We start from the raw sequence: 21,406 nt of genomic DNA, 5'->3' as shown, positions 1-21,406 counted from the left end.
AAAAAAAAAAAAAAAAAAAAAAAAAAAAAAAAAAAAAGAAGCTGCTTGGGCAAAGTCACCCATTTTTCCTACATGAAACTTTTTCTTTTATTTTGTTTGAGACAGGCTCCTATCATAGCCTCGGCTGGCCTAGAACTCACACAGATCCATTTGCTTTTGCTTCCCAAGTGCTGGGATTAAAGAACATATGCCATCACTATTTGGAACTTATAATGTGACTAGCTACACATGCTACTACTAGAGTTTTTCTCAAATTAAATTATCACTCTAACTAAAATATTATGTGCATTTTATTTATTTTTGAGCTAGGGTCTCACTAGGTTCCAGGATTTTGATTTAACCCATTTAATGTTGAACACCTCAAGGGTCTTTTATTTGTATGTATGTTCACATGAGTGCACATGTATACACCTGTATTTAAAGGTCAGAGGTCAACTTCGGGCGTCATTTTTTTTTTTTAGGTGTTGTCCACTTTACTTTTCAGACAGAGTCTCTGGCCTGGAGCCTACCAAACAGGCTAGGGTGTGTGGCCAGGAGACCTGCCTGCCTGTTTCTTCAACACTAAGATTGCAACTGTGCATCACCAGACTCAGCTTTTTAAAAGTGTGGATTCTGGGACTGAACTCAGGTCCTTATGCACGCATTTATCAGCTGAGCTAACACTCTAGCCCCAAGATGAAATCTTACAATGTAGCCTAGGATGGCTTCAATTTCAGGGAAATCCTCCTGACTCAAGATAACTGCACAGGGGGCTGGAGAGATGGCTCAGAGGTTAACAACACTGACTGCTCTTCCAGAGGTCCTGAGTTCAATTCCCAGCAACCACATGGTGGCTCACAGCCATCTATAATGAGATCTGGTGCCCTCTTCTGGCATGCAAGCATACACGGAAGGAATGTTGTATACATAATAAATAAATAAATCTTTACAAAAAAAAAAGATAACTGCACAGTCTACACTTCACTTCACCCAAGATTATAACTGTTCTTTCCTTCCAGAGGCTTCTCTGAATGTCCCAGATAGAAAATTCTTCTGGTTAGGAAAATGTTAAGTAACATAAATAAAATGCAGAGGTATGACTCACAGGCCACTGCATACAGAACTGGTAATACTGACCATGTGTGTGCACATACCCACACATGTATGCATAACTGCAGTCCTAACATGTTAAAAAGGACACAAAACCTTTCCCAAGTGATTTTGCTCCCACAGAGAATGCATTTCAGAAGTCAGTCAATATTGTCCCCTTTCTTCACCCATGAGTAATGTTATATGTTAATACAATGCAAGGAATAAAAATTATATTTCACAAATTGAAGTGTAGAATTAGTGGTACATAACCACGGCTTACTTTTACAAAATGATATTAATAGAATATTAGAGAGTACCTGGGGGTGGTAAGGTAGAATTTTGTATTTTTTTAAATAATCTTGAAGTTTGGGAATTATTTTAAACCTCCAATGGATCAATTTGATATTTCACAACTGGAATTATTCAGGAAAGAATCAAATATTTGGCCTATTACAATTGAGGCAGTCTCTTTTTATGTAAACCTGCTTTATTTTAGGTGTGCCAGCCATTAAATTTGAAACAGAAGAACATAATGAAATTAGATCAATTAGTAGATTACAAAGCACATCTCCAAACAGAATGACAGTGTGCGTAACTGCGAATAGCATGTCGTGGATTGCAAAGGGTCCAACACTGCACCAACTCTTCAGGAGAGAAAACAGAGAAAATGGGTTAATTCCACAGTCATGCAGTAAAGTTAGCTTTTCTACAAATATTGAACCAACTTACTCTCTATTGAGAGTTCCAACACAGGGGACAGCATGCAAAAAGGAAAAAAGAAAAAAAGAAAAACACACAAATTAGTCGCCATCAATGCAAAGATCCTGTATGGAAGAAAGAAAAAACACTAAAGAAAATAAAAGTGACAAATGCTTTGCAAAGTTTTATGAAAAAAAAAAAACTCAAAATAGTCTTAAAAACAAGAATTAAATGAACAACATAGGAGAAGAACACATGATTTCTCTGTATGTCTGATTTATTTCCATGTTAAGGAAATTTAAGCAATAGGAACCTACCTACCTACCTACCTACCTACCTACCTACCTACCTACCTACCTACCTACCTACCGACAAGGTCTCACTATATTACCTTGGCTGTCCTGTCCTGGAACTCACTACGTAGATCAGACTGGCATCAAACTCATACCACAGTATAAATACTTTTTTTTTTTTTTGGCTGTACATTCCACTGCCCTTGAAACTTAACTTTTAGGAAAAAAGATCAACTGAACCTCACTTCCATTTGACAACCTTGCCAGTATTTGGCTCCAAACCACAGTGTCTAGAACTCTTTTCCCATCTTCTCCCTGTCACAAGTTAGATGATTTCTGTAAAGTTTTGAACAATAATTATTGTATGCAAGTAAAGACACGTATTACTATCACACTTCACATTCCTTGGGTAAGATGTGTTACCATCACCTGCTTCAAAAGCAGATCAACCACCTGATCTGATTAGAAAGCTTGACAGAAGACACTCAACTACAGCAGTAACAACAGGTGGTTTTTCCAAGGCTCAAAGGCCCCAGTTCACGACACACGCCCCAGTGAAGAAGGCACTTTCCAAAGAGCTCCATTATACTCAAATGATTAAACCACACAGTTAACTTTTAGGACATGGTATCACTTATATTAGGAAGCTGGGGGGTGGGCATGAGTCCACAACAGTAAAAAAGAAAACTTGGGGGCCAGAGAGTGGTTCATCATGAAGACCTGAGTTCTGATTCCAGCACTCATGTAACAAGCTGGGTGTGGTCTTGCATGTACCTTTAATAATCCCACTGCTATGGGGGAGGGGGACAGGAGACTGCAGGACTTGTCAGCTACCAGCCAACTCTCTCTCTGTCTCTCTCTGTCACTCACTCACTCACTCACTCACTCACTCACTCACTCACTCACTCACTCACTCAGGAAGATATATACATAAACCACACATACAAACACTCCACTCACACATAATAAAATTGGGAAAGCAGTCTCTAAAAATACTTGCTTTAAAAACATCACACCTGTTGTTCAAAAACTACTATGGTAAAAACCATATAAGAGATCTATTCTAAAAACTACATCATCAAAATCTTACAAGTTGGATATAAATAAGCTGTTATACAGATTAATAGCGAAGACACACACTGCTAACAAGTACTGTATATAGAATAGAACTAACTATACTTGCTATTACTGTGTTGTAAAGTTCTTTTGTAAAACTATCAAAAATCTTTAAATGATGCACTTGGTGCCTTATGGTCTAAGTTCTTGTCATATATATATATATATATATATATACACATACATACATACATCTTAAGATCACTTTATTCTCATACTGTGCAGGTAGCTCTCTGTATTTGTAGATTCCATGACCCAAGGATTCAACCTAATGTGGACTGAAAACACTGCAGGGTAGAAACTGCCTTTGTACTGAACACATGTATACTTAATTTTTCTTTAATCACCCTTTAACAAGAAGACCTTATTATCTGCAGAAGATCACCCATGATAGATGCTGGGGAAATGATCCATGAAATAAGGTTAACTTTTCAAACTACAGAAAGACATCAAATGATTTCCATGTGCAAACTATACTTGCTACATTATCTGAGTCCCAGGGAAAGCCCTGCATCAACTTCAACTGCATGCACTAAGAAAGAGGTCTTTTCTAGCCCCTTTCTGGGATGCTCCAGAGCATACTAGAGCATGCCTGGAATTTTGGCTGGTCCAAATCCTCTGTCTAAATTTATTATGGGAAATGTTCTGGGAGCTGAAATTAGTAATCTGAGCTGGAGAAGTATGGGCTGTTGCTTATGACCTTGTTCTTGAAGTGTTCTGTTTCTGCTGGAGTCAAAATGTGCTTTCAAAGTCAGACAAAAGCAAGAACAACCTACATTCTCAAGGCAGCTATCTACTGTCTAAAGTTCACAGATAGACTGATCTAAATCTAAAAGCACACGGGGCAACTCGCCATCCATGTCATGACACATGGTATCTCCTAAGTGCCTTTATGGGGTTTTATACAGTTTCCACCCAGTGATCCTGCAAAAAAAAGAGAACTGAGTTACAGATAAGACATTCTAATACAGAATGGTCACCTAACCCAGGCTTGATGGAGAGGAACCATTTATAAAGAGCCCTAAGGATGCAGTTTGGGAAAGAAAAAGAACTGTCCCAAATGTCACATTTCAAGCTATAAAGAAAAATGTACAGCACAGTTAGGGAAGAAAGTAAGATTCCGGATGGGAGTGAGGAGGTGTGATGGCTAACTTAGGCTGTCAACTTGGCTACACAAGTAATTAACTAAAGCCCAAGCAGCTGGGCACGCCACGCCTGCCTGTGTGTGTGGAGGGGGTTCTCGATTGGATCAGACAGGTCAGAAGACCTGTCCTAAGTCTGGGTTACACCTTCTGGTGGCAGCCTACATAAACAGACATGGTAGAAGGAAGCTTTTGCTTTTCACCTGCTTGCACTCACTCTCCCTGCTGAGTCCTTCTATCCTGCTGGGGAGGCTGTCCTTCACTGGCAGTGGAACACACCTCTTCAGGATCCAACACAGACCAAAGACCAGCTAAGACAGCCAGCCTCGGGGACTGAACAACTACTGATGCTTGGCCTTCCTGTCACAGACAGCCACTGATGGACTAGCAGCCTCTAAGTCACTCTAGTAGACCCCTTTTCTACAGAATCACTCTATCAGTTCTGTTCCTCTAGGGAACCCAGACTAATACAGGGAATATAAACAAAAATACCAGGCTTTGCTTGGATATTTCTTAAGGGTTTTAAGATGGTTGCACACACTATGGCGATAATTTAGGTATAGGAGGTGTGTGTGTGCAACTGGTAAAGAGTATCTTCAATTAGCAATGAGAATGGAGAGACATTCAGAGGCAGAGACAAAAGAAACAGTGGTTTTGCAGTAATGTAAACTCCTGAGTTGAGTAGTCACATGAGGGCAGTATAATCAAATGAGATCAGGAAGCACAAGAGGAAGAACGGGTAAGGCTGAGAACAAAATCGGCCCTCTACACCTCAGGATGCTGCATCTGTGCTTTAACCAACCACATGCTCAAAGTATTTGGAAAAACTTTGAATCTATAACCTTGCACATTTCTCTATAATTTTCTAAATAATACAATTTTTATAATCAGTTACAATGTATTTACATTAGGTGTTATGTGGTGGTTCAAGACTTTAATCTCAATACCCAAGAAGCAGAGGCAGGAGGATATCTGTGAGTTCTGAGTCCGAGGCCAGATTGATTTTTACAGAAGAGTTCCAGGTCAGCTAGTCTATACAGGAAGACACACATACATGCAATTCAAATAATAAACAAATAAACAAACACAGTGTAAAATGAAAGGAGGATCTAGGTACAACACTCTACCCAACAACATGAGTAAAACAGGCAGAAGTAGGCTGTGAGAACAAGAGTAAAAGAAATGGGTACAAGGCAGTGAGGAATTTAGCACAGAAGAAAATATCATTTTCCCATCCTAGCCACAGTCATTAATGGTAGAAAAAGTACCTCCAAATACAAAACAGATTCAAAACGAAGCTGAATAACAGTAAACAGAGTCAAACAGTATATTTCCCCCTTCAATATTGCTAACCTTCAGTCAGTTAACCTTCATGATCTGAAAATACAGGTTTCTGGGGCTGGAGAGATGACTCAGCAGTTTAACATCACTGACTATGAACCAGGCCTGTTTGTGTGCACCTTTAATCCCTGCACTTGAGGCAGAGGCAGAAGTCAGTGGATCTCTTGAGCTTGAGGCCAACCAAGGCTACATAGTGAGATCCTATCTCAAGAAACAAACCACCACTACCACCACCACCAAAACATGGGCTGCTCTTCCAGAAGACCCATGTTCAATTTCCACCACACATGGGAGTTTCAGACCTCTTTTGCCACCAGGCTTGCACATGCAGACATGTAGTCTAAACACTCATACACATTAAATAAAGTAAGTGTAAATATTTTTTCTTAAAGAAAAGATGTTGTCAAAAAAGGGGAGGGATCTTAGATACTCTATAGATATACTGAAAGGGAGAAGTATATCTACTATTTTAGTAATATGATGATATAATTAATAAAAAACCGCACAAATTAAATTCAGGTATTTTTGACTCAGCACAACGTGGTTATATGTCCAATTTATTCTGAATGAATTACGTTACTAGTAGAGCTAATGTAAAGTCATCAAATAAAAATAAAAACCTGGGGCTGGAGAGATGGCTCAGAGGTTAAGAGCATTGCCTGCTCTTCCAAATTCCTGAGTTCAATTCCCAGCAACCACATGGTGGCTCACAACCATCTGTAATGGGGTCTGGTGCCCTCTTCTGGCCCGCAGACATACACACAGACATAATATTGTATACATAATAAATAAATAAATATTAAAAAAAAAGCCGGGTGGTGGTGGCACACGCCTTTAATCCCAGCACTCGGGAGGCAGAGGCAGGCGGATCTCTGTGAGTTTGAGACCAGCATGGTCTACAAGGGCTAGTTCCAGGACAGGCTCCAAAACCACAGAGAAACCCTGTCTCGAAAAACAAAAAAATAAATAAATAAACAAAAAAATAAAAACCTTATTCCGGGCAGTGGTGGTACAGCGTTTAATTCTAGCACTCAGGAGACAGAGGCAGGTGGATTTCTTTGAGTTCAAGGCCAGAACTGGTCTGGTATACAAGCGAGTTGCAGGACAACCAGGGATACACATAGAAACCCTGTCTTAAAAAAGTTAAAAACAAACAAAAAAACCCAAAACCCTCTCATTACATTTGTCTTTACTCAACTGACTTCAAAACAAAAGGAACCATCCTTACCAAACAAGTGCAGGCGGATGGGTCTTTGAGAATTGTATGTTGGGGATAGAATTGGTTTAGTGACTAAGAGCACTTTTTGCTCTTGCAGAGGACCTGGGTTCAATTCCCAGTATCCACATAGAGATTTACAATCACCTGTAATGGTAGTTCCAGGTAATTTGACATCTTCTTCTGAACTCAGTGAGCACTAGACACACCCCAGGTGCACATATATGCAAGCAGGCAAACACTCATACACATAAAATAATAAATTGATTAAAAATTGAGAATTCTATTTATTATAAAACTCTAAGACAAAAGCCCACGGGTGATACTTCTGACCAATTCCAGGGGTGTGGAGCCAGTTCTTCGTATTATGCTCAGTTCAGTTCTCTAACTAATGTCAAACACAGCTCTTCTATTTGATCTTTCAAAAGATTACTATTATTTATTTCTTTATTTGTGCGTGGGGTTAGTTACATGCCACAGACCACATGTGGAGATCATAGGACAACTTTAGGAAGCCAATTTTCTCCTTCTGTATGTGGGTTCTAGGAATCAAATTCAGACTGTCAGGTTTGGCAGTAAACACCTTCAGACAGTAAGCCGTTTTACAGACCCATCTATTTGATCATTTAAAGTGTTTCTCTTTATCACCGCAAAGATCCCGGCATCTAACTAAAATTCTATTACTGTGAAAGGAAGAGCCAAAAATTATAACCGTAAGAAATAGTTTGGTTTTGGTGGTAGTAACATTGTAATTTTATTACTTTCGAAAGCTGAGTACCCTATAAATTAAGATGTTGTTTAATAAAAACAAAGGTCCATTTAGGAAATGGTCTTAATCTCTGGCTTATATTGTCAACTGAAATGATCAAAATTTAATGTTTACAATATATAGAAACGTTTCCATTAAGCTAAGCACTACAGAAGTCATTAGTGGTAGCAATAGTAATACAGAAAGGTATGGTGGTTTGAATAAGGATAGCCCCCAATAGGCTTATATTGAATGCTTAGTCACCAGGGAGTAGGATTCTTTGAAAGAATTGAAGGATGAGGAGGTGTGGCCCTGTTGGAGGAAGTATGTCACTGAGGATGGGCTTCGAGGTATCAAAGGCCCATGCCAGGCCCAGAACAAATGGCGACAGTGTAGAGAAAATGTTCCCACTGCAGCTTTCTCCCTCCAGATGTTTATAGTCTACGATTGCTCCCCCAACAGAGATTGCTTCTACCAAGACCAACTAACTCTGCCTCCTTGTTCAGTTGGCTCCCTGTTCACTATAGGAAATAGGGTATGCAATGACCCTATTTCCCTTTTTAGTGGTACATAATAAACACAGAGCTTCCAAGGGCAGCTTTTTCATCTAAGAGCCCAGCTCCCCGGGCCCCAACTTTACAGTGCTTTTGTCTGGCTATCTGCAATTTTTCATTTCCTCGTCACTGCTTGTCTGAGTTCTGGTACTCAAGCCATGCAAGTATGCAGCACATTTACAATGGTGTGTGTCAAGAAAGCCAACATTTCACACCTCCTTAAAGGTGTGGGACTCCCAAGAACTGGGATTAAAGGTGTGAGCCACCACCACCTGGCCTCTAGTGGCTTAGCTCTGAACTTTGATCTTCAGTCAAACTTTATTTGTTAAAACGCAAACAAAATATCACTACAGTAACTACACCACCTCAATCTTACTTTGGAGAAACATGAATGAATGGATACAAAAAACAATTTCTAAATTATGCATTATATGAAACAACTGAAATTATGTTTGAAAATATCACTACCAATGGTTTATAGTTTTATTCTATTACTTTAGTACTTTTTTTAAATATCCCATAGGAACAAATAATCTTAAATACTACAACATACCTTGCCGTGAGGATCAGCAAACATTCTAGTGAAAATTTCACATAATCTTTTCAGTTCAACTCGACTGCCAAAAAGAAAGAAAGCAAAAGGTTGATTAATATAATATACTGCTATAGGGTGAAGACATTATTTAAAAGTAAGCAAGCCTACAAATAATTAAATTTACTAATAAAGAGAACAAAAAGGTTATACGAAGTATTCCTCAAGATTGGGAAATGTGTGGCTTATCAGGCCAGGATAAATGTACAATTATTACAAATGTAGTAATAATTCTGCTATAGCCCACACTGCTTATGGTGACAGCAATGAGGGCAAGAACTGCATTTCGTCATCAGAATGTGTAAGGAAATAAACTGTATGCAGGGACCCACATGAGAATTTTATTAAATGTTACAATGTTTTCTTAAGTTCCATCTTTATCCAAATTGCCCCATCTTTTCCATTTAAAATGACATGTTGGACCTGCTTCTCTTGATATTATGATTAATTGCACTGAATCATGACATGATATGTATACCTAAAAATATATTAGGAAGTATAAAAATAAACATTTATTTTAAAGTATGCATTCCTAATACATCTTTTTTTTTTTTTTTTTTTTCGAGACAGGGTTTCTCTGTGGCTTTGGAGCCTATCCTGGAACTAGCTCTGCAGACCAGACTGATCTCGAACGCACAGAAATCCGCCTGCCTCTGCCTCCCGAGTGCTGGGATTAAAGGCGTGCGCCACCATCGCCCGGCCTAATACATCTTAAAATGTATGAACAGAAAGTATATAAAATACCAATATTACTATTATCAAGTGAGAAAGCAGCTTTCTACACTTGTATTACACTAACACCCATGAATTACCCAAATCTGATTTTTTGGAGACAGTGTCTTCCTGGCTGGCCCTGAACTCATTATTTAGATCAAACTGGCCACAAACTTAGAGGTACAATTGCCTCTGCCTCCTAGAGTACTGGGATTAAAGGCATGTGCTTACTACATACCTAACCTGAAGTTGGGCTCTTATGGAGTCAACTATATAGGTTTAAAACTCAGCATCAACAAGGACAATGGAAGATGTAAGAAGGAATCACACTTAACCATGAAGACACGCACTCTAAGCCGGGTGGTGGTGGTGTACGCGCCTTCGAACACTCTGGAGGCAGAGGGAGATGCAGTTCTGTTCAAGGCCATCCTGGTCTACGGAGTGAGTTTGAGGGTAGCGAAAGCTGTTGTTTGTTATACAGAGAAACCCTGTCTCAAAAAACAAACAAATAAAAAGTACCATACCAACTCTATAATCACACTTTACTTATTTTTGAATTCCAAAATTACTAAGATATTGATTTAACTTGTTCTGAATAAAGAGATTGCTTTGTTGTTTTTGTTGTTTTTTCTTTCTAGACAGGGTTTGTGTAGCCCTGGCTGTCCTAAAATTAACTTTGCAGAAAAGGGTGGCCTTGAACTAAGAGATCTATTCTGCCTGCCTCTGACTCCCAAGTGCTGGGATTAAAGGCATACACCACCACCCGGCTAAGGTGTTTGATTTTTAAGTCTCTGTGTGGGTGCATTTTTCTGTGTGTGCATGTGGGCTCATGTGTGGAGATCCTCTATTGCCAGTCTTTGCCTTCCATTTGAGACAGAGCCCCTCATTTTGCTGCTACGCACACCAGACAGCTGGTCTGAGTTTTCAGTTCTTCTCCTGTCTTGCCCTTCCATCTTTTTAAAGGAGCACTGGAATTATAAGGAACTACTGTGTTCAGTTTTACGTGTTTTCCGGGGATCCCGTACTCTAGCATAACAAGCACTTCATTCAGGAAGTCACGTCCTAAACCTCAAAGTTTGGCTTTACAATGATTCAGTAACTACAGCAAGAAGTAACAGCAGTTTTAGTTATGACACTGGGGGCCCTAAAAGAGTATGGCTTGGGAAAACCTTTAACCTAATTTCACAAAAACAAGTCAGTACTGCTTGAAAAGTATTTCATGACACGTCTCACCTTAGTGTTCTCTGGTTTTTTAACAAGTTCTGCAGACCCAGGAGGCCTTCTTTCCTTTCTGACCAATTGGAACTAGCACATCTGTTGAGGACTTCTGCCACATCTTCTGTCTGTCTCATGTAGGTAGGAATACTACCATTTCGAGAGCTATAGGAGCGTTCTGAACATGCGCTCGAAGCATCGCTGTTGGCATCATCATCTGAGTGCATTCCATATGATTCATATCTTCTTCGAGCGGGTTTTTTCTGTTACATATAAGAACTACATTAGCAGTAGTTACAAACATATGGGTATTTCATAGTGTTTACTAAACACAAAAGGAATGATTTCTGTCTTACATCAGTGGAGGGCATGCTGCTAATCATTGTAAAGATAAAATGTCAATATCTAGCTTTTGTTCGAAAAGGACTTTAGAAGTTAGCACAACATGAAACATTTAACTCTGAGAGTAGAACAAGAGGGCGGCTGTGTGCAAGCACAGTCATGTCAAGTGGGAGATGCTCAAAAGTATAAGCTTTCTCCTTAGAATGGAAAAGCAAGAACAAACAGAATGTAAATAAAAACAGGAGTTGATAATAAGAAAATACTACCTCTTTTGAGTAGTAAAATCATGATTCCCTTATGCAAAGCACCCGGTTCTTTCCTGCCTATACCTATCCTCTTTTCTATTTCTCCTGCCATTTCCCACCCTTTGTTCTAACCTTTACACTTTTAAGAGAAATAAAATACAAAGATGATGAGAAAGTGCTATGCTCACTAAGATTTTTAGGAAGCAAGGTACTTATGTGTCCCTAGAGCTTTCTCAATGTAATCTATGCCCTGTTGTTTATTCTGAATGAGAAAGCAGTTGAGGTTCGGACTTTCATTTCTTGACCTTAAGGTTTATAATTTATGTAACTGCCCAGTATGCTTTTCACATTAAAAGTGGCATGAGGTAGAGTAAACTGTTCATTTGAGATTTTCCAGGAGAAACTGGAAAAAAATGTATGGACTCTAATGCTTGGATTTGGCTGGGGAGAAGTGGAGCTAATGCCACGTAACACACAAAGTATAGCAGTAATCCAAAATTCTAAGCATCTACAAATACTCTAGTCTAAAATCCTAGAAACACACTATCTGAATATAAATAATCAAATGCTTTTCCAAAGCTGCTGCCATTACTAACTCTCTCACACTGACCTAGAGACATGAATTCAATTTAGAATGACAATGTTTATTCAGGTGGGCTCCAGGACTATTAAAGACTCCAGTATAAATGACTCATCTCATGTATGAAAAAAGTGGCACCTTCCCAAGACACTCTGTTCAGTCAGTATCCCCCCAGAGACAATTACAGTGGAAGAATAACAGACAGCTCAGGGGTTTATTACATCCACTGTAATTTCTTATAGATGACTATTATCTGTTTAGTTGATGAAGCAGAGAAAAAAAAAGCTATGATATCATAAGACGTCAGAAAATAGCAATGTCTATACCTTAGTCCGTATGTCTCCTAAGAGCTGAGAGCAGTCAATTTTTAAAGAGAGAAATTGAAAATAATGAAGAACATTTTGCTAAACAGCACAGTGAACTTGGCATTAACTATGTCCATGCATAGAAACATATAGTTTTATACAGATACCAAAGAACTGTTTATTTTCAGGTTTTATCTTTAATCTTGTCAGTATCCTTTAATTAGAAAAGAAACACCTAAGCTACAAAAACACTTCTACCAACAGTTTCCCAAAGAAACTCAAAATATTCTTACTATTTATAGTCTTTTTGCCATTTCTAAATTTGGTTTAGTAGTTGAAATTTTTCCATAAAGTTGACAGTTACATCAGTGCTATGCAAATGATAAAAGTAGAATCCTAAGACTATAGTTCCAGGCTAGCAAAAACCACACATTGAGACCCGGTCTCAAACAAAACAAAACAAAACAAAACAAAAAAGCCAGCGAGATGCACAATAAGTCATAGCTATTACCAATGAATATTTTTTAAGTGTGTCTTTCACATCTACAGCCAAAAAATCTACAGCCAAAAATATTTTTTTTAAGCCAAACATTGGACTTCTAAATTTCAAAACAAAGCGGAAGGGCACAGGGTGCCAGCTTAGTGCTGCTTGCCTGGGATGTACAGGCTCCTGCACCACAAGAACTAATTTCCCAGGCAGAAATTCAGCATGAACAAGGCTGAGTCCAGTGCCAGTACCAATCCAAATACCCAACCCCCAAGGAGAAAACAAAGAAATACTCTGAAACAGAGGATTACTGGCATCATTATTTGAGTGACCTCATTTTTAGTGCTAACAACTGAACTTTTTTTGTGCATGCAAGGTCAGCCCGCTACCATTCAGCTATACACTTAACTGTAAGCCATAACTTGAAAGAGTCATAATGGACTGACTATGGGAGCTAACCAAATAAACAACTATCATTTCAAGTCTTCACAATTCATAATTTTACATGAAAACAGTGTATATACATTTGTGTATATACATATGGTACAAAGCATTCTTCCTACAACTACCCCAATCCTGTAGTGTTTTTTTAATATGTGGAGCATAAAGAACCAAAGAAACATCTTAAATAAATAATCATTCCAGGCATGGCAGTATATGTCTTTAATTCCAGGACTCAGGAGGCCAAGGCAGGTAGAGTTCTATGAATTCAAGGTCAGCAGGGTCTACGTAGAGAGTTCCCGGACAGCCATGATTGCATAGTGAAACCCTGTCTCCAAACACAAAGCAAACCCCTACAAACTCAGGGAGAAGATTACCTTGAAATCACATGTTTGTAAGTACATATACAAATGTACCAATCTATTTGTCCTACAGTCAGTACACTACAGTGCTTTAAACATGGTACTATTATTATTAAAAACATCAAGATTTTTTGTTTATGACATCCAGTTAAGATTATTTGATCTGGCTTAAAATTCAGAATATTAGTAAGGACTAATCATTAATGTACTACTTGGTTACTTATACCGTCTCCACTTTGTCTTCTTAGGTTTACCCTAGAATTTCTCATCTCTTCTCCCATACAGTGAAAGGCTCGCTCACAAACTAGCTTTGAATAGGAACATTTATAAAAATAGGAAAATAGAGAAAAGTACCAAGGCATCAGCTACCGCTTCCTCCACGTCGGAGCCTGTGTTTAGGACTCGCATGGCACTAACGGAGGATGACAATCGGCTTGACTGGCTGATCCCATATCCCGGACCTAATTGACCAGAGAAAGAAGGAAAGCAGCCTTTAAACAGTCACAGATGTAATAATGCGAGGGTTGAGGGTGGGATTCAACTCTTACTAAGGGGGAAAGAAAAAAAACCAATGGGACAAAGCATTTTAAAAGCAATATTGTATTTTTTCTGGGCACAATGAGGTTTTGGTCAAGTAAAAGGGAAAAAGCAATCAAAATGATTAACAAATGAGAAAGAAATGTAAAGAACCACTGTTTACTTGGTAGAACAGGGAGACGATGGCTCTGTCAATACAAGAACGGCTCTCCAAATAAAGTGAACCATAATGTAACCCAGAACTATGAAGTCACACAGGCAACTCACCACAAGAAAAGCTCTAATTATAATCTCTCCTTCAGGATAAGCGATTTTATTCTTTAGCTGAAACAGACTGTTCAATAACCATTAGGTGACTACTATGTGCCCAATGGTCTGACGTGTATAGACAAACTAGAGATGAATTCTCACCTGCCCACCAACTGCTTTGTATACTTCTGTTTACAATTAAAACACTTCATCCACCATTTTGGTTTTTTTTTTTTAAACACACATATATAATAAAGATGAAGTACATAACTGAGAACATAAAACAATTCTATATTTAAAAAATGACAGTTATACCAAAGGGGGATAAAAAAGAAAGAGAGGAAGAAACAAACAAAAAACAACGCCCTCTGGCAGTTAGAAAAATGCTAAGGGAGAATAGTTACTTTGGGGGAAAAATAAGTGATTTATTCTCTAGTAAATGAAATTTAAATAACACAAATTAACTTTAAAAATGAATAATATGTGATAAAAACAGAAAAGGACAAGCTCTGGGATGAATGCAGAGATGATAGTGAAAATGTACTCATCCTTCACCTGAGGCCCCATACACATCGGGGGCGTAGAGGGCACCAGTGGATCTGGAATGGTGTCTGGAGGCTGGAATAACAGGACCATACAAACCTCATCTATCACCACAGAAACAAGGAATAGTGGCAGCACTACTGTCAGGCAAGGAGAGTCGGTTAACAGTGGTGTCACTCTTTATATGTAATGATCAGAGTATCGCCACATATGGCAACTGAACATTAACTAGTACTGCAAAATCAAATACAAATTATTACCTAAGTGGACAGACACAGGCCTGCAGGAGACAAAGAAGGCAAGTATTCAAATGGAGGGAAATGTCAAAAGTACAAGCATGAAAACAAAACAAAAACAAACACTTATAGTAAAAAAAAAACCACTATGGTAACTAATAATAATCTTATCTCTTTTACTCTCAACACCCAGTGAGAGCTATTATTTCAGTTGTATAGGTCTGATTTTTTTTTGTAATATTTATTTATTATGTATACAATATTCTGTCTGTGTATATGCCTGCAGGCCAGAAGAGGCCACCAGACCCCATTACAGATGGTTGTGAGCCACCATCTGTATTGAACTCAGGACCTTTGGAAGAGCAGTCAATGCTCTTAACCTCTGAGCCATCTCTCCAGCCCCTAGGTCTGAGTTTTTGTGACCTTCCATACATACGCTAAAATCCTGACCCCAAGTGTTAAAAGGTAGGTGGTGCCCCCAAGAGGCAATCTGGTCATGACAGCAAGGTACTCATAAAGGAGACTTCAGAGAGCGAAGCAGTTCCTTCTACAGAGTAAACTACCACAAGATCCATGAGCCAGAAGGGCCCTCAGCAGACACTGAATGGCACCTTCATCTTGGGCATCTAAGCCTCCAGAACAGTGAGAATAAATCCTGGTCACTTAAAAGTACTGAGTCAACAGTATGTTAGATAGGCAGGCAGACTAAGACAGACGGGGAATCGAGCACAGAGGCTGATTTATGTGGTGAAAACCACACCAATAAGTGATATAACTTAGTACCTGTAGTCCTTCAAGACTTTTGTTTTCAATACTAGTTTACTTCACTTACATTAATGCATATTTTATTTATAATGGTGCACAGACTATTAGTTCTGCATTTGATAACGGACTATTGAAAAATGGAAGCTTATGTGCATCAAAAAAGTATCAATAATCTCAATAAAACTCCTTAAAAATCTTTAATGAATTTCCCTAAATATCACTTTACAACCTAAACTTACCATACTTTTCACTTTAGAGTCTCTGTTCAGATTTTGACAGCACACGAAGCTGATTCTTGTCTTACATCCAGAAATAAACAACCACGTAAATCATTTTTATGTTTAATGAAATATCTAGCTTTCATTTTAAGTTCATCCTCCTCAGCTATATTAGTGAGAGCTGTGAACTGAACTATTTTTTGTAACAGGAATCACTTTTGCCTTTCCTACAGGACAGCTTTCATAAACAGTAAATTCATCAAAAAGACCGAGGGAAAGAAGGATTAGACAGAACAGAGCACGCACAGATAGCGAGTAAGTACTAAAGGACAGTACTCAGAAGCTAGCAGATAACTCTATTTTTACTATTATGTGAGGGAAGAGTCTAAAATGATGAGGAAAGATCTGAGCCATGATGTGGAAATGCCTTCTGGCTAAAAATCTTTGAAAACTTTTCAGGAGTCAACAGTCCCTTTGGTCCAAGACAATAAATACGTAGGCAGTAGCACACCGGTGGCTACAATACAGATAAGTAAGGTATCAGTATGGCTTGAGTATACATAGGTGAGAGTTATCACGTGCGTGGCTACAATATATGTAAGAGGTAACATGCACGTGGTTATAATACAGAACACTTTTCTTTGAATCTTGGTTCCTGAAAAAAATGAAAATGAAAATGAAAGGGGTGAGCTCTAGAGAAGTGGGACTTTGTTCAGCTTTGACGTCTTGTGTTTTTAAATCTTCACACTGGCCTTGTGACATGGGGACTATTGGACAAGCTATAAAATCCATGTGTTGAGTATAAATATTCAAAGTCACAGAGGACAAAAAGATTGTAACAGGTCAGCATGTGTAGGAAGGACTACAGGGAATAAAGGGAACTGGAACGGTGAGGACAGCATAACCTTTGGCTTTTTATCCCTGGGAAACAAACAGGCTCCTGAAAGCTGGGACTCAGCAAATGCTACCACAGGCAGGGGTTGCTGAGCAGTACTTTCATGTAGATAAAAGAATTCTGATAAAGAAGTATTCCTGAAAACTGAACTAGGGATTGAAAAAAAAATCTTTTAGCAAAGTTGATTAAAAGATTTTAGCATCTTTATTCCAAACAGAAAGCTTCTTGAGAATCAGGAAATGCTGCCCGTAACAATAAATCTAAGTAACTTGTCAGATAGAAGCTTTAAAATTAATCTAGAATATTAAAGGCCTAGCTAGGTATGGTGGCATAATCCTGTAACCCCAGGACTCAGAAAAATAAGGCAGGAGGATCAGGTGATTAAAGCTAGCCTATAAGTCAGCCTGAGCTGGTCACAAAAAGACATCTTTCCTTAGCAAAGTGTTAAGAGCAGAAGATATAGTTTAGAGGCAGGGCTCTTATCTAGAATGTGAAGGCCACATTCAACACCCAGTACCATACATTTCTTTAAAAAACAGAATTATTAACCATGGTTACAATTTTTGCTTTGTTGTTCCTGTTTTTCAAAGAGTATCTTGCTATGTTATAGGCTGGCCTCACACTTCCAGTGCCTATGCCTCCCTCACTGCAGGGATTACAGGTGTGTGTCACTGTGCCCAACTAACCATGCTCAACGTTTTTCCCCTTCCTTCCTTCGATCCTTTCTTCCCTTTGTTTCTCTCTCTCTTTCTCACTTTTTGTTTAGTTTTCTGACATTTTATTTAATTTTACATGCATGAATGTTTGCCTGAATAGATGTCTATGCACCATGTGTGTACCTGGTACCCTTGCTGGCCAGAAAGGTGCTAGAGTCCTGGAACTGGAGTTAGTTATGAGTCACCATGTAGGCTCTAGGAGCTGGAGGAGAAGTCAGTACCCTAACCTCTGACCATCTCTCCAGCTCCATGCTTACCTTTATTTTTTTTTTTTAAAAAACTGAAGTATTTGGCTATGTATTTCCTGCACTCTGATTGTGCAGGAAAACATTTCCTTTCAGTACAGTAACAGCATTATATAAATGCATATACCATGAAAGTCGGAGCACCTGGACACCAGAGTGTAATGCCCTGTTTGTTGGGGAAGTTAAGGGAGGAAATGAACACTCACAGCATGATGATGGAAGAGTGGTGACCATGGTAACTGAATGCCTGCAGTGGGCCCAGTATCGCCTTTCAAGTATTCTGTTATTGTATACAAACTTTCAAACATTCCTAACTTTTACACTATTACCCTTATTTTACAGAAAAGGAGATCAGGCACGAAAAGGGTACAGAGAGAAAGCAAAACACTCTGCGTCTCCAGTAATCCTGGAAAAATTAAAGTCTTAAAAATCAATTAATACATTTGTAATGGTGGCAAATATAGTATTACAATCAAAGTTACAAGACAAACTATAAAAAGAAAGAAGTTTCATTTTAGTGACATCTAAAGGCAACTAAACTATAAATACTATAAAAAGTCAATTCTATGATGAGGAGTTAACATGTTACTTTGTATCTGTCTTTCTAGAAGAGTACATTAAATAATCAAAGTTGAAGTGATTTTTTTGTTTAAAAGAAATAAAATTTATTTAATCAAACTAGTCCATACTTCACTTATAAGTAAATATTTAATATTTAAAATATGTTTTAATTTTCCAAATTTTGAATTTAATCTTCCTTTCTTAAAATCTTTTTAGAGAGAAGTATGTAGGTCAGGTTGGTCTCATTTATGATCTTGACTCAATCTTTCTACTGCAGAAATTAAATTCAATATTCTGAGTTTATATATATATATGTGACGCTGACTTGATTATGATAGGAATCCATTTATATAATGATTGACTTGCTCGTTTAAGGTAAGTTACAAAGGCCAGATGCATTTCTCAAATGTATTCAATCCTATTCTCTCCGCAGAACGGCAGAGCACAGATGCAATTGAAGAAGACCACAAATTCTAGGAATATGAAAGTTTCCAGATTGTGACAGCTCATTTACTGGGAAAGCAGTGTGTGTCACACCTGCTCAGACTTACCTAGGGGCTGGAAAGAGCGGACTGGGCTTGTGTCCCTGCTGCTCTCTCGACTAGCTTCCCGGCTACAGCCTTGACTCACACTCGGGCGAGGAATCCGACTGCTCCGGGCTGACATAAAATAGGAGTAGAAACATAGCAAGAGGAAACAGAAGGCAGGATTTAGGCTTTCCAAACTTAGCTTCATTTTATTCAAGGACTCTTTAATAACAAATTTGTTTTGGGACTGAACATAAATTACTTTTTTACTCTTTTCTTTTTTGAGACTAGATCTCTGGACCCATGAAGTCCAGCCGAGTCTCAAACTTACTAAGAACCTTTCAATTCATATGTCTTTTTTTACTCCTTATGAATAAAAACATGAAATACAAATACAAAAAATAAAAAGGTACCAGAAAAATCTTAGTACTGATAAAGAATCTAGACTGGGCCAGTAGTGATGCATCCCTTTAATCCCAGCACTCAGGAGGCAGAGGTAAGTGGAATTCTGAGTTCGAGGCCAACCAGTCTACAGATAGAGTTCAATACAGCCAAAGCTACACAGACAAACACTGTTTGGAAAAACCAGGAAAAAAAAAAGAATAAAAATAAGAAGAATCTAAAACAATGTCTGGAAAGCAAATGAAGCAAGTTAGTGAGGATGAAATTCCAAAGGACATTTTTTCCCCTCTTCGGGTTTTTCAAGACAAGGTTTCTCTGTTTCTCTGTGTAATAGCCCTGGGTGTCCTGGAACTAGCTCTTGTAGACCAGGCTGGACTCAAACTCCCAGAGATCTACTTGCCTCTCTGCCTCCTGAGTGCTGAGATTACAGGTGTGCACTACCACAGAGTAAATAAAGGCATTCTTAAGTAATGACAAAAACCCAGACTCTTAAACATAATTTCTGAGGAATTTAATTGAGAAAATTATGAGGCAAAGGAAAAAAGTAAATCAAGAAAAATGAGATGACGCAAGGATGAATTCACCTAATCCAGAAAAGAGTGACAGCTGTGACAGAGGACCAGGCCACGGCTCACACAAAGCAGAAGCAACTCAAGGCACAAAGCTCCACCCATCACAAGTCCTTAATGAGAAGACAATGTCACTAAGGACAGGAGAAGAAAATATGGCTCTCTTATAAAAGTTTGGAAAAAAGACAAAAAGTCATAAATTGTTGGGAGAACACTTAGGGAGGCCTCACTGCAGATGACAGCAGTCAGCTGTGGCCTGACCTGAGCGACTGGAGGGCTCTGAGCAGACAGTGCAGCAGGAGTGCCCCTTCCCACACCTGCAACACTCAGCACCCAGTACACTCTTAGAAAGAGGTGGCGTCATGGCAGACTGTGTCCTGGTGAACTTTACTCCTAACAAAATAAATGTTTTATAACTTTTCATTTTGTCTTTTAAAATAATTTCTAAGAGACTGAGTCTTGATGCGTAGCCCAGGCTGGCTTAAAATTCACTATACTTCTGCCTCTGCCCTAGGATAGTCACTATGACTGACAGTTCACAACTTTATGGATGGTGGGAACCAAATCAGATCCTATGAAAGAACAGCAAGTGCTCTTACCCATTGAGCATGTCTCGACTTTAAAGTCATCTCATTAAGCAAAACTTGCTTGTGAATGAGAATTAATTAACATCGAATATTATAAAAGTTAGACTAGCAAGATGCCTCAGGTAATTCCTGTCAAGGCTCATCACTTAAGTTTGGTCCTTGGAACTGGTGGAAATAGAGAAGGACTCCTGTAGCTGTGTGCGTGCAAGTGTGAGCACATTTTAAGATCCAATTTGCACCCCACATTTCAGCAACCTAGACTTTAATTCTCCTGGAACTTTCAAGAAAGTCAAAGGTGGCATCTCACACAGAAAGTCTTACCTACTGAAAGCCTAGATGGGCTGGCCTCTCTGCTGCAACCCTGGCTCCTTGGGATCTTGCTTCTCTTCTGGGCTGAAGCCGAATTGACCAGGACCCGTTGAGCACCAGAGCTCACAGTAGAGAGGGTTGTTGTGGTTAGAACTCTTCCTGGAGACCCGGATCGGCTTCCAGCTACACAGGAAAAACATAATATACAAATGTTGATGCCAAGGGAACTAGCAAAGATACAAGAAAACTGTGGTGTCATATCAGGTTCTAAGACCAAAGTAATGGGTTGAGGAAGATTTACACACAAATAGTAAACTGCTGGGGAAAATGGGCTGCGTCTACCAGCAATGGAGAATAAACAACTCAAGCATATGTTTGATAACGACAATACTACTGGGATTTTAAAGACAAACAGTAAAAAGATCCCCAGAGCAATCCAATATTTGACACTGTGTTTGATAGAGTTAAGATGTTTTGTGGAAGCAGGGCGATGGTGGCGCACGCCTTTAATCCCAGCACACGGGAGGCAGAGGCAGGCGGATCTCTGTGAGTTCGAGACCAGCCTGGTCTACAGAGATAGTTCC

At 38.9% G+C, this 21,406-nt stretch overlaps 1 protein-coding gene across 31 annotated transcripts in view; it reads right to left on the bottom strand.

Annotated features, from left to right (window-relative positions):
* The window catches only part of Clasp2 (cytoplasmic linker associated protein 2), a 189,055-nt gene that overhangs the window by 44,460 nt on the left and 123,189 nt on the right, over positions 1-21,406 (bottom strand). For 14 of the 31 annotated variants that reach the window (XM_026779560.1, XM_013346494.2, XM_013346498.2 and 11 more), the window contains 8 exons: positions 20,835-21,005; positions 18,980-19,087; positions 14,805-14,867; positions 13,818-13,924; positions 12,195-12,218; positions 10,720-10,964; positions 8,734-8,797; positions 2,906-2,908 (listed from right to left, as the gene is read on the bottom strand). In XM_026779560.1, coding sequence (XP_026635361.1) covers positions 2,906-2,908; positions 8,734-8,797; positions 10,720-10,964; positions 12,195-12,218; positions 13,818-13,924; positions 14,805-14,867; positions 18,980-19,087; positions 20,835-21,005 — 785 coding nt within the window. The remainder of the gene's footprint in view (positions 1-2,905; positions 2,909-8,733; positions 8,798-10,719; positions 10,965-12,194; positions 12,219-13,817; positions 13,925-14,804; positions 14,868-18,979; positions 19,088-20,834; positions 21,006-21,406) is intronic. The other 17 variants (XM_026779568.1, XM_013346506.2, XM_005348025.3 and 14 more) reach the window with 6 other exon arrangements.

This window comes from Microtus ochrogaster, chromosome 5, assembly GCF_000317375.1.
Source record: "Microtus ochrogaster isolate Prairie Vole_2 chromosome 5, MicOch1.0, whole genome shotgun sequence".
NCBI lineage: Eukaryota > Metazoa > Chordata > Mammalia > Rodentia > Cricetidae > Microtus > Microtus ochrogaster.
This window is presented reverse-complemented; position numbering and strand designations above follow the sequence as displayed.